The 12,240-nt window shown below is 45.3% G+C and overlaps 1 protein-coding gene across 1 annotated transcript in view; it reads left to right on the top strand.

The window, feature by feature from the left end:
• LOC5512653 overlaps nt 1-12,240 on the top strand; it is a 68,142-nt gene that overhangs the window by 48,425 nt on the left and 7,477 nt on the right. The window contains exons 61-77 of the mRNA XM_048732757.1: nt 90-341; nt 912-1,217; nt 1,353-1,525; nt 1,942-2,358; nt 2,668-2,836; nt 3,433-3,677; nt 4,147-4,323; nt 4,836-5,142; nt 5,698-6,143; nt 6,798-6,931; nt 7,511-7,646; nt 8,046-8,198; nt 8,940-9,137; nt 9,388-9,675; nt 9,979-10,212; nt 10,870-11,154; nt 11,651-11,878. Coding sequence (XP_048588714.1) covers nt 90-341; nt 912-1,217; nt 1,353-1,525; nt 1,942-2,358; nt 2,668-2,836; nt 3,433-3,677; nt 4,147-4,323; nt 4,836-5,142; nt 5,698-6,143; nt 6,798-6,931; nt 7,511-7,646; nt 8,046-8,198; nt 8,940-9,137; nt 9,388-9,675; nt 9,979-10,212; nt 10,870-11,154; nt 11,651-11,878 — 4,148 coding nt within the window. The remainder of the gene's footprint in view (nt 1-89; nt 342-911; nt 1,218-1,352; nt 1,526-1,941; nt 2,359-2,667; nt 2,837-3,432; nt 3,678-4,146; nt 4,324-4,835; nt 5,143-5,697; nt 6,144-6,797; nt 6,932-7,510; nt 7,647-8,045; nt 8,199-8,939; nt 9,138-9,387; nt 9,676-9,978; nt 10,213-10,869; nt 11,155-11,650; nt 11,879-12,240) is intronic.

Genomic DNA, 12,240 nt, shown 5'->3' with positions numbered 1-12,240 from the left:
TGTCACACTAAGAAAATCACGGTAGTGAATAATTTATCACGTGGATGCCCTGCTCTGACTACATTCAACCCATCTGTTGTCGTTTCCAGGTAACGTGTCGTACGACCCACTCTCCGCGCGTCTGCTATTCACCGCTGACTGCACGAATGCGGACGCGGCCAGTTCAGCCGAGGCGCTGATCCCGTATGTACCCTATCCTACCAACCCCGAGACTGGGGTTCCTACCAAAACCAATCTGACTCCTGTTGAGAGGAGAAGTGACATGAGATTGGGCGGCAAGATGCTGTGTGGAAAGACCGGGCTTCCTGTGCCTATCCTTGGCATGACCATACATCCGGATGGTAGGTTTTCACGCGTGTTTTACTTAAAGGGGCGGCGAAACTTGTTTTTCGTGGGCCGCGGTTTACTCAACAACCCCACCAAGCTAGCCTGAAGAATCCCACATGAATATGTATGGTACTCTTGGTCATTCGCATGAAATTTAAAACAGTTTAAAAGAATTATAGACGTAAACTTAAAACTCTTAAAACTAGCATATAGCCTATTTGCTACTTGATGAGCAACTTATTTATCTATAGGACACAGTATTATCATCATTTATAATCTGTGACATAAGATTAAAGACTAAAGATTAAAGACCAGTAAGGGAAAAGGATAACTCTCTGCTTGAGACCACTGTCGTTGATAGTGCTTTTAATTACGTCTAACAGTCAAAAACTTCCCACGCCTGTGTGCTACCCTGATTGTCGGTGCCTAGGTGCGTCACTTATCACTTTTAAGCCGCTTATCGACTTTCCTTCGTCGTGCTATGGCGGTGGAATTTCCACTTGCACAAAGACTACTGTTGTACCTCATCCCAATAGCTAGGATAATTGTATCCACTTGATAATCCTAACATGTTTGTATCCTAGGCAACGCGTTCCCCATCGGCGGCACCCACTCCGACCCTGTGACAGGCTTACCGGTTGCCATAGAGATAGGCAGTATGATGCTGGACCCCAACACAGGGAACCCAGTCCCCATCGTATCCGTTACCATCGATCCACGTAGCGGTGACGTCATCCCCCTGGGGGGTACCGCTGGGGACTCGGAACGCGGGGACGAAGTGCCTGTCCTCATCGGTGATAGCTTTACGGAGCCGTTGTCGTCAAGGCCACTCAAGGTCACTAGTGCCAGGCTTATTGACGATGGAGAAGAGCGGGAGTTGGAACCGATAGGTTTGTTATATGTATACTACGCGCGTAATATAAGAACAAAATATCAACTGGATTTTTTTAAACGTGCATCATACTATGATAAGCATCTTTTCAACAAATACCCAACTGTCGCCTTATTTTCAAATCTACTTTCAGGGGGCGGTTACCAGCACGTACTTGATGTAGCTGAGCTGTACTACGAGTTCCGTGTGATTGATGCTGTTCGCGCACTCAAAAAAGCCATCACGGGTCCCAATCCAAGCAGCGGGAGACACGAGATGAGTCTCCTTGAGACTGCGGAGAAGGATCTGACGAGGTCTAGAAATAAGGTAAGTCCATATCACCCCATCCCAATATTAACGAATATGATCTTCCGTTGACGTAATATCCTTTCTCCTGCCCCCATAGATTAAACAGCAACTTCAATCCCTGATATTATTTTCTTCCCCCTTCCCACATAAGTGATGTCACATGTAACTCCCTGCAAACTCTGACATTATCTCCTTCCCCTCCCCTCATAGGTGATGTCACAGCTCCCTGCGACCCCTGACATTATTTCCTTTCCCCTCCCCATAATTGACGACACAGCACTTTCGATTCCTCGCATTATTTTCTTTACCTTTTCCTCATAAGTGATGTCACAGCTCTCTACCACCCCTGACATTATTTCCTTTTCCCTCCCCCCATAAGTGATGTCGCAGCCCCATGTGACCCCTGAAATTCTTTTCTTTCCTCTCTCCCATAGGTGATGACACAGCTCCTGCGGTCCTTGCATGACGTCATGCGACGCGAGGAACGTGCGGCACTTTTACTTGAGAGCGGCGGGAGCCCCGGCATGTACGAATTCTCCGCCACCGGGCAATTACTCCCTATTCTGGTCGGTACGACTATCCTCGACCCGTCTGGCACCGCCCTAGAGGTTCCCATCCTGGGCATCGATAAAGATCGCGACACCGATACAATTATCCCCTTGGCTGGCTCCATGGAAGACCCGACCGGGGATGGACTTGTTCCGATTATGGTCGGCGAGAGAGCGGTGGACCCGGTCACTGAGGAGATGTCTACGATTTGTGGAGTGCGGCTTAATAGGGAGTTTGGGGTTGTAGAGCCTGTCACTTTGTCATCCAGTACACACACTAAGCGAAGGCCAATGCCTGGATCGGTAAGCGATTTACTAAGGACCTTAAGTGCAATCAATAGTACACACACTTAACGTACGATCGATGGTAAACACACTTGGTTAAGACCTTACCTTGATCGGTAAGCGAGATAGTAAGTACGACAGTACAATTAACGAAGACCTGTGCCTTGATGAGTAAGCGATGTACTAGGGACTTTAGGACATTACACCAGCGATACATCAATACACCGACAGTACACCAAAGCCCCAACGACCCCTCCCATAGATTCGCCCTGTTTGAACATCGATGCGTAAATACAAACATGACACCCTACCCTTGAATACCCTCAGGTTGCCCTATTGGAGGAGGAGCTGGCCGGACGCCGAAGTTTCTGGAGGCGGCAGCGTCACCGTGAGGAGGAGCTGAGCACGACGGAGGGATCCGTGTACCAGCAGCTGATGGAAGACGAGTACCTCTCCGCCGCCAAGGTCCACGAACAGCTCGAGGGCATCAAGGAAGGTATGGCTAAAAATTCAAGCTGTAGAAAAAAAAACTAGGTAGTTTGAATAGGCGTGATGAAATAAGAGAGATAGATTAAACAGTTTTAGTGTTAGGTTTAAAGCCTCTTTTGCTCCAACGAAGGACTCTAATACTTCAAACTTTAGCGAAACGACTCTGCTGCCAGAGACATGAAATATACCACTTAAACCTTCCTCCATCAAGGAAGGTTATCTTACCACTTGCTCTTTTAGAAGGACACTATTCTGTTAGCGATATCCCGAAGTGCTGACATGACCGGAATTGGGAATTGGAAAACTTAAAGTGAACTAGACAAAGAAGGTGGACAACTTTCAAAACGTTACCAACCAAATATATATATATATATATATATATATATATATATATATATATATATATATATATATATATATATATATATATATCTTATTCGTTCGTATGAGCGTTCTCAGAGTGTTTGGATAGGATGGTGCGAAAGATACATATCGCGGGACTGACTGACTGATTTTCGTTACTGAATGTGATTGGTTTGCGTTATACATTGAGGAATTTGGTTTACAAATTCCTCAATGACAGAACGATTTTTTCCCCGGCAGAGACCGCTGCTCTTGCTGACGCGGCTCACCGTGAAGTTCAGCGACGTAACGATGCTTCCATGGACCACGCGGCAGCACTTCCGGCGGATGTTGTCGCCGTTCTAACGCTCTTTGATGCAGACGAGCGCGCGCATGAAGAGCTCCACAACACCGCTCACCAGAAGTTCACAGACGCCATCACAAGATTTTTCGACAAGCTACAGGCGGAGGAAACAAAGTACAACAACCGAATGGAGGAACTGCAGGTAAATACGGGTACCCTGTTGTAGTGTTTGAGTACTACGTAGTGGTGTGTGGGTAGCCTGTGATAGCAGGGGTTTTGTAACATGTGGTAGTGTTTGGTACCCTGTGGTAGTGTGTTGGTAAATGTGATTAATTGTGTGTGGGTTCCCTGGGTTAATATGTGATGACCCCAATGTAGTGTAAAGGAACCCATGTGGTTGTGTGTTGGTACCCCGTAGTAGATCTGCAGATATAATTTGTTATTCCTGGACAAGGATGATTGAAATTTTTCAGAAGAATAATCCCCCAGGCTCTTTGCCTGCCTTTTCCTTGGCCAACAAAAGAGCCACAAGGGGGGTAGAGCCCCTTAAGGTCTTAGAAACAACGTAGAGCCCCTTAAGGTCTTAGTGACTACGTTATGCTGAAACGCGTGATGCGGATTCCTGAACTTTACTGTGGACAGCCCCTAAAATTTTCCCTCTTTTTTCCCAGGGTGCATTGAATCCAGAGGCCGAGGGCGCGGTCACCGAGCGCTTCCACCAGGCAAAGGCCCGTCTACGAGCCGAACTCCAAGACCAGCTACAGAGCCGCTCCGAACAGTTAGACGAGAGCCACTCGTCCCTCGAGTACATCCGACACAAGGCCGAGATCTCATCGATTGAGGCTAAGGTAAGACCTCGTAGAAACAGTGGTTGATCTCTATGAATTCTACACGCTTATCGGTGGAGAACATTAAGTAAACCATTTTTGAGTAATTTTAAATTTGAAATAAATGTATATCCTGATAGCCAATGACAGATAGAGCTGACAAGCAAATTTGTGAATTCTGATGCCAGTCACTCTGCACCTTATGTTTTTTATATTAACTACACAGCTATCTTACCCATGTATGATCGCCGATTGTGCTGACAATCGAAGCTAAGAATCCTATTGTTTTATATGTAAACTTTTGTTTTTGTCTTTAATATTTAGAACTCCCATCATTTTGAAAAATATAACTTACCTAGCATTGTTTGATATCGTAGAAATATAATCGAGTCGATTTTATTGTAGGGTGGATTAAATTTCAGCATGATTCAAATGGATTTAGCTCACATGCATGTGGTATTCATAGCCTACAAAACCACGCGTCACGCAAATCGGTTAGACTGGCTTTAATCTTATCATCTTGTCAATTCTAGATTGTGCTGACTGGCGGAGCTGTGCTGGCAGGAGATTACGAGGTCTCTCTTCTCGGTGTCTATGGCGACGATATTCCTTTACCCGAATCCAACCGTGAGTTGGTTCCACTCCTCCAGAAACTCATCCGCTTGCTTCAAGAGGGCGGTCCTGTTATGCTAAATTCCGCTGGCCAGGTGGTTTCTGCAGCTGGTGGCTCATATTCGGTTGTCGGCGGTGGTGGAGGAGGCATGGTCACACATTACGTGTCTGGTGCGACCGCTGACCGCGCTGCTACTGGTTCAGGGATAACAGGCGCAACGGCTAGTGGTGAGTAATAAATTTGTACTGTTCTCTTTGTGTGGCCGTTGATCTAAACGACCACCTGGAAACTCCAAAGAGACTTCCGTCTCTCACAATTACGGATTGTTTGGCAGACCGTGGCCCACGGAAAAATCACAGACACAGCCCCTTTAACAACTTAGCTTTCTTCGTAGGGGCCCATTGTTTAATCTTATCTCCTCATTTCCATATTTTAATACCTCTTTTACATTTTCGAGAATCAGTGCTAGATCAAACTCAACTGGGCGATTTTTATTGGTTGAGACAGTTTCTCTTTCTAGAGTGGGATTCGAAGATTTTATAAATTCACTGAAGCCCATTTTCAAAGAAACGAAACATTGCAGCAAAAGGTCAATGAAAAAGCATACAAAAGAAACCACACGAACAAAAAACATGCATACAAATGAGGGAAAGCATCACTTATCGCTCTTCAACTCCCAAACAAATATCTGTTATATCTTAGGGGAACGTATTCCGATACCCTAGCCATAACAAAAACGTTTTTATTTTCAAACTCAAAACTCCCGGGTATTTCTTCTCCAGCAAAACCCTCACCTGTCATTCTAGCATCTGTGGGCGGGGCTGTCATTCACGAAAAGGGACAGCAGTCGGCCGCGGTAACCAAGCCTCCTGCTCAAACTGCTGGCCTACAGCGCCACGAGAGCGCGGGCTTCAACGCGGCCGACATCTTGTCTAACCTTGACGTGACCCAGATGGGTGAGAAGTACAGCGAGGAGAGCGTGACCATCACTGGACTAGCGGCATCTGGAGTCCTAACGGAAGAGAAGAGGAAGGAGATTCAGAAGAGCCTGCTAGAGAAGCACACTTTGGAATGCGCGCAGCTCGAAAACGAGTTGAGGACGAACGAGATTAATGCTATCTCCGAGGTACTCAATGAGTTCGAGCAAAAGAAGGGAGAGGCACTGAGGCAGCTGCAGGCAGAACTGAAGGACAAACTAAAGAACGCGAAGTCTGAGGAGGAGAAAGAGGTGAGATGGAGTAACACGATAGCGTGACATTACACGTAGAGGGCGTGGCATTACACGTAGAGGGCGTGATATTACATGTAGAGGGCGTGACATAACACGGTAGAGGGCGTGACATTACACGTGGAGGACGTGAAATTACACATAGAGGGCGTGACATTACACATAGAGGGCGTGACATTACACGTAGAGGGCGTGGCATTACACGTAGAGGGCGTGAAATATCACGTAGAGGGTGTGACATTACACGTAGAGGGCGTGATATTACATGTAGAGGGCGTGACATAACACGTAGAGGGCGCAAAATAACAGGAGAGGGTGTGACATTACACTTGGAGGACGTGACATTACACGTAGAGGGCGTAACATTACACGTAGAGGGCGTAACATTACTCGTAGGGAGCGTGACATTACACGAAGAGGGCGTGACATAACACGTTGGGAGCGTGACATTACACGTAGAGGGCGTGGCAAACACGTTCACGGCGTTACTAAACACGAGCATGTCTAACGTTTGTAAGAAAGCATAACGTTTTCTCTTTCTCGTGTTACCCAGCATATAATGTATTACTTGACATCTGATTTCGCTTTCTAAGAACTGTTTAGACGCACTTCCCAAATGTGGAATGTTGTTATTAACACCAACTTGCACTGCAGGCTTTAATAATGGAGTATGGTCAGAAGATGACGAAAGTACAAGACGAGATCGAGCAGCAAAAACAGAAAAAACTTCGTGACGTCCGGAAGAGGCTACGCGCCGAGAGACTGCGACGAAAGAAAGAGTTACACTCGTAAGTCTCCTTTCAGTGCAATAAATGTTCAAAGATATTCGGGGGCTGAAAGAGAAACCCAAAAAGTTTATTTGCCTGGCTCTGCCTGCAGTTCTCCAAATTTTTATGTGGACAAGATCACTAATTAGGCGTTATCTCTTTCATATTTTTTAATATCATATATTTTATAAGTCGGGTGTTATAGGCGGCCCGACTTGAGTTTTACGTTTTTTTTTTGCGTTGTGGGTTGCCTGTGTTATGAGGCTAGGTAGCCCATGCATAGTGTGAAACGTGCTTCCTGAGCACCTCGCTTCAATCTTCAATCACGTCCCTTGTGGAAGGTGAGGCGGGAATTTACTTTCACAAAAAAATGTCACGTGGTGTATTTGGTCCAATGTGAGAATTTCAATGATTGTGACCGACTTTTCTTTAATTTATGTTTGTTCATCCCGTGCACCTGCATCAGCTCATACGACACAACTAATATTCCTTAGAGCTTGCTTGTCCAGAGTCGTTAGAGTCGTCTCTAATGCTTTATATCAGCACAATATAGTCTATAGATCATAACCTAACCACATTTCCCATTCTGCTTATTTCCAGTCGCCACGCTGCTGAGGCCCGTGCAGCAGGGATCAGTGACGTCATTGATCTTGATATCCCGGATGAAGACGAACTTGAACGAGATCTTCTCTTGCTTGAGAAACAACAGGAAAAGCTACTTGCTGAACTGGCCAAGGTACACCCATATACGATTCACTTTGAGCGGCAATCGCACCATTTCACTTTTGGAGGGCCGACGGAAAACTTTACTGACAAGAGTCATTACATTTGACATCATTTGCATCGTTTGCATTGAATACGGGTCATGGATAACACGACGTTTGAACTTAGCCTCAAAAAGGTCAATTACGCCACCATTTTACGCTCCTGCCAAATACCTTCTTACACATAGTATCTTTTCCGTCGGCGATTTCCAAGCAAGTAACAGAAATACTTTCAATCAGATATCATTCATAAAGTATCAGACTTCAATCGTAGATGGTTATTTTGAAGCGTAAACAGACCGTAGTAAACAATAACAAAGTTTTGGTTGATCTAAGTTCTTTAATTACTCCCGATGGTTGTCTTTTGATAGGCGTACGCTGAGGACAGTTACCGTGAGCGAGAAGAGATTGAAACCGGTCGTCGCGCTGCGTTTGATAAGGAGATGGAAGAAAGGCTTAAAGGGCTTAGACTTGGCGGGGTCAAGGACGAAGACATTGACAGTGCTATTGAGGAAGTCAAAGAGGTATGTTTGACGTGATTCACCCATTTCCAGCCCCTCGGCATTCAAACATCCCAGTCTCCTGATAATAAGATTTAGCTCGTAATTTCCTTTGGGCCATGGTACCCAATAGCTCGCCATTACAGGTGAGAAAGAAGCTATCAATTTAATGAGTTTTCAGTGGGCAACTGTTAATCCGCCATTGGGTGAGATAAGTTAAAGAAGTACCGTTATAAGTTTCCCGTAGGCCACAGTTAACTCAATAATCCGCCACTAGAAGAGAGACTAAAGCTATCATTTAAAGGGTTGGTGTCCTGAGTTATCGGCCACGGTGTGTACTCAACAACCAGTCATGAGAGGAGAGAACGGGACTATAAATTAAAGGGCCTATATCATGAGGTTTCCGTGGGTCACGGTTTACTCAATAATCCGCATTTAGAGGAGAGACGGAAGCAAACCTTAAGAGCCCAACATGACTTTTCATGGTCCTCTTGCGCATCCCAGTGAAGGATCTAGGGGGAAGAAGGCGAATGAATGTCTGTGGGTTGAGAACCACAAATTAACTTTCCGTCATTTTTTGGGCCCGCCCCTTCGAAAGATCCTGGAGTAGCCCGTGCTCCCGCTTGATGATACTGGAAACAATCTTAGAGTTTCACTCCTTAGCATTGCTCACCTGAAAACTCCATGCGCAAACTAGATGCGCAATGTATGATACAGTCTCTTTAAGTGTTTTTCACTACGTAACATGTTCTCATTATCGTTTAGCTCCACTCGAGAACTAACACGCGTAGAGATAACCTGAAAGAAAAGATGCGAGAGCGCAAGGAACGCAAGCGTGGACGCAAGTCAACCGCTGACCTAGAGGCAGAGCTAAAGACTGTAGAGCCTGGGTCGGCTGAAGAGGCCGAGATCTTAGCGGCTTTGGAAGAGACTGAAAACGCTGATCGACTCCGCGAAGAGCAGGTGAGAATATGATGCCTTTTAGAAGGATTATTTTACCGTGGATTGTGTTGCCAAATCAAGATGGTATTGACAATTTCCTCCTTTAAGGTGTCTCTATAACTTTTTTGTGGTTAATCGCTGAGATACGAACTACAAAAAACAAATTGTTTAAGTAGTAGAGGCCTGCCTTCCTTGGTACTAAACTACAATCTCTTTCCTGAAACTAAATCTTCTTGAGATTTAACTATCCGTATTCTCCACCACTTCCTAGGCCCTCCTGGCCGCGGTTTCCGCAGTAGACGAGGAAATTGAGTCAAACACTCGACGAAGGCTCGTTGTTGACATGATGCAGAAAGGAAAGCTCTCTGAAACCGACCAGCAGGCCATCCTCGACAAGTTCATGGTGGAAGCCGAGGAGCAGAGAGAGCGTTTTAAGAACTCGCACATACGCAGTGAAGCGGTGCTGGCCGCAAAGCTTGCGGCGAGAAAGAGACTGAGGGCCGAGATGGCGAAGGAGAAGGCTATGAAAAATGAGCTGAAGGAGATGGGCAAGAAACAGGTAAGTTTTCCATCTGATAAAGTTTTTTATTATTAACATGACTCCGATTAGGACTGTCTGCCCTGATGTCTGCCCTGAAGAAGTCTTGTTAAAGACGAAAATTTGGCAGAGTCGATTTCCAGTTTTTGGTGTATTGTATTCATTGTTCTGGTACGAGATCGCGACAGTTTGGGCTTTTTGATTCTATTCATATTGAAATAATGATGTAATTAGACTATCCAAATCATGATTTTGATCAAGATGATGTTGATAAAGACGATTTTTATCACCATGACAACGATAATATTTTCCCTTCATGTTAAGGCCGAGCTAACAGGAGACCAGAGCGCTGCTGAGGTTCTCCAGGCGGCCGAGGAGGAGGTCGACGCCGAAGTCTCCGCCGCTATGACCACCATCATGGAGGACCAGATCCAGCGGCAGGCAGAGCTGGAGATGAAACACAGGGAGGAGCTGGTCGAGATTGAGAAAGCGATGGCAGAGGAGAAAGCCAAAAATAGCAAAGTAATAGAGCAACAGATCGACGAACAGAAGAAAAAGGTAAGAGAAGCGGCTAGGGCTGAGTGGGTTACGTTTGAAAGTGCCCTCAAAAGTTAAGTAATCTGTGATAAAGCATTGACGAACAAAAAAGGAAAGACGGAGGGAAGGCTTAGCTTTACTTTTGTTTCAAGGGGAGTTTAGGGCAGCGTAATAGGGGCAAACAGGTTTATATGTCTGACTTAAAGTGATAGCATTGTCGAATTGAAGACAACTGAAAGACGTGAAAGGGTTTTGGGTTAAGCGGGTATATTTTAAAGGGGCGGCGAACACGAGTGTAAAAGGAAACAGGTTTATATACATAAGAATAGTTTGGTGAGATTTGATCGAGATTTGTAGAACAGAAGACAACGGTAAGACGATTAATCTGCGGCTGCGTACGGCTTGCGTACTGTAGTGTTGTAATGCGCGCAAATTACGCAAATCATGGTGGTTTGCGGCTAGAGTAAACAACAAAAGTGTAATGCGAAAGATATCTTAATGTTGAGATACTTGTCAGGTGACGATTAGTCACAGTAAAACGGGATTGATTGCTAGAAGGAAAGCACCAATTCCCACATCCAAAATATTATAAAAAAATTGATTTATTCGTGCTGAATGCTAAAAGACACTATGCGACACTAGTTGGCAATGGCAATGATTGTTTGTGTTATATTTTAGATTCTAGAAGAAAAGGAAAGAAAATTCCGCAAGGAAATGGAGCTACAGGAAGGTAACCTATCGCAAGAGCAGGCCGATCTTCTTCTTGACCAGCACAAACAGGAAATGGAGCTCATGGAACGCAATTTAGATGCGGAGAAAATGCGCCAGAATGCGGCGCTAGAAGAGAAGATAGCGGAACGGAAGAGGCGTAAGACTGCAGCTCTGGCGGCAAAACATAACGTGCAGATGGACAAGGAGTTGATGAAGCAACAAGACGAGAGACAGCAGTTACAGGAAGACAAGGTATACAGGGGGGCACACAACCACACTCATGAGAAGGAGGTGGCGAGGGAATGACCTTTGCACACTTTGTACACATTAGGGGAGGGGAAGGTGGACAGCATAAGAATAAGAAGGTAAATAGGGTTGGGTGAGATAAGTTAGCAACGCCAAAATAACGCTTTCGTGCAAAATCAAGTTGTATATGTACATCATTAATTTCCATCGGCTTATTGAAGTTACTAAGATTCTTTCAACACAATCGTTGAGAAATTATTGGGCTTCAATCGTGACTGGCTATTTAAAGTTCCCTCCAAAACGGAGCGCTGTATTTTCAAAATGGGAGCAATAACAAAGAAGTGAATGATTGGTATATTTCACGATGGTTTGTATGATTTCTTTTGCACCTCACAAATGCGTTTCTTCTAGAATTCAGACCTTGAAAGAGACTGCGTGAAGTCTCAATGTTGTTTCGTGAGTATTATTATCAAACAGCTTCTAATGTGATGCTTCTGTACAGCTCCGCGAGGCGCAGCAGCGTGCCTTAGTGGACAAGGTGCAAGGGATGGATAGCGAGCGTGCCGGGAACACTATATACCAGGTGCTGCAGCAGAGGCACATGCAGGAGCGGGTACAGATGGAGGAGAGGTTCGCCCGCGAGGTGAAAGCGGCTAAAGCTGAGGCGCGTGCGCAGGCCGCAGAGGGTCGACAGGCGGAACGAGAGGAGCTCACTGCTGAGCAAGAACAAGTGAGAAATTATGTGCATTATTTAGTATAAATTATTTTGTTACAATGCGACGCGCGCTATCGTGGCCACCACAAGTGAGAAATTATGTGCATTATTTAGTATAAATTATTTTCCGTGATGCTCGCCCCCTAAATGACTGACTTTCTTAAAGTTCTATCATGTTGGCCACCCTAACGCGCTCCGTACTATCGGTGTAGGTTGAGTTATTTCCTTTTCTGGCTAGAACATTATGTAGTTATAGCCAAAGTCGTTGTTGCGCGACCTCCCAGAATCGAAGATTCCTTTCTTCGTTTGGGAATAGCGCGTAGTCAATCAAACCAAACAATCAAAACCAGACAAACCGCCCCCAAAGGTTGTGTCTG

Source organism: Nematostella vectensis, chromosome 9 (genome assembly GCF_932526225.1).
Source record: "Nematostella vectensis chromosome 9, jaNemVect1.1, whole genome shotgun sequence".
NCBI classification, from domain to species: Eukaryota; Metazoa; Cnidaria; class Anthozoa; order Actiniaria; family Edwardsiidae; genus Nematostella; species Nematostella vectensis.
The sequence above is the reverse complement of the archived record's forward strand: the minus strand, read 5'-3'. Positions and strand labels throughout refer to the sequence as shown.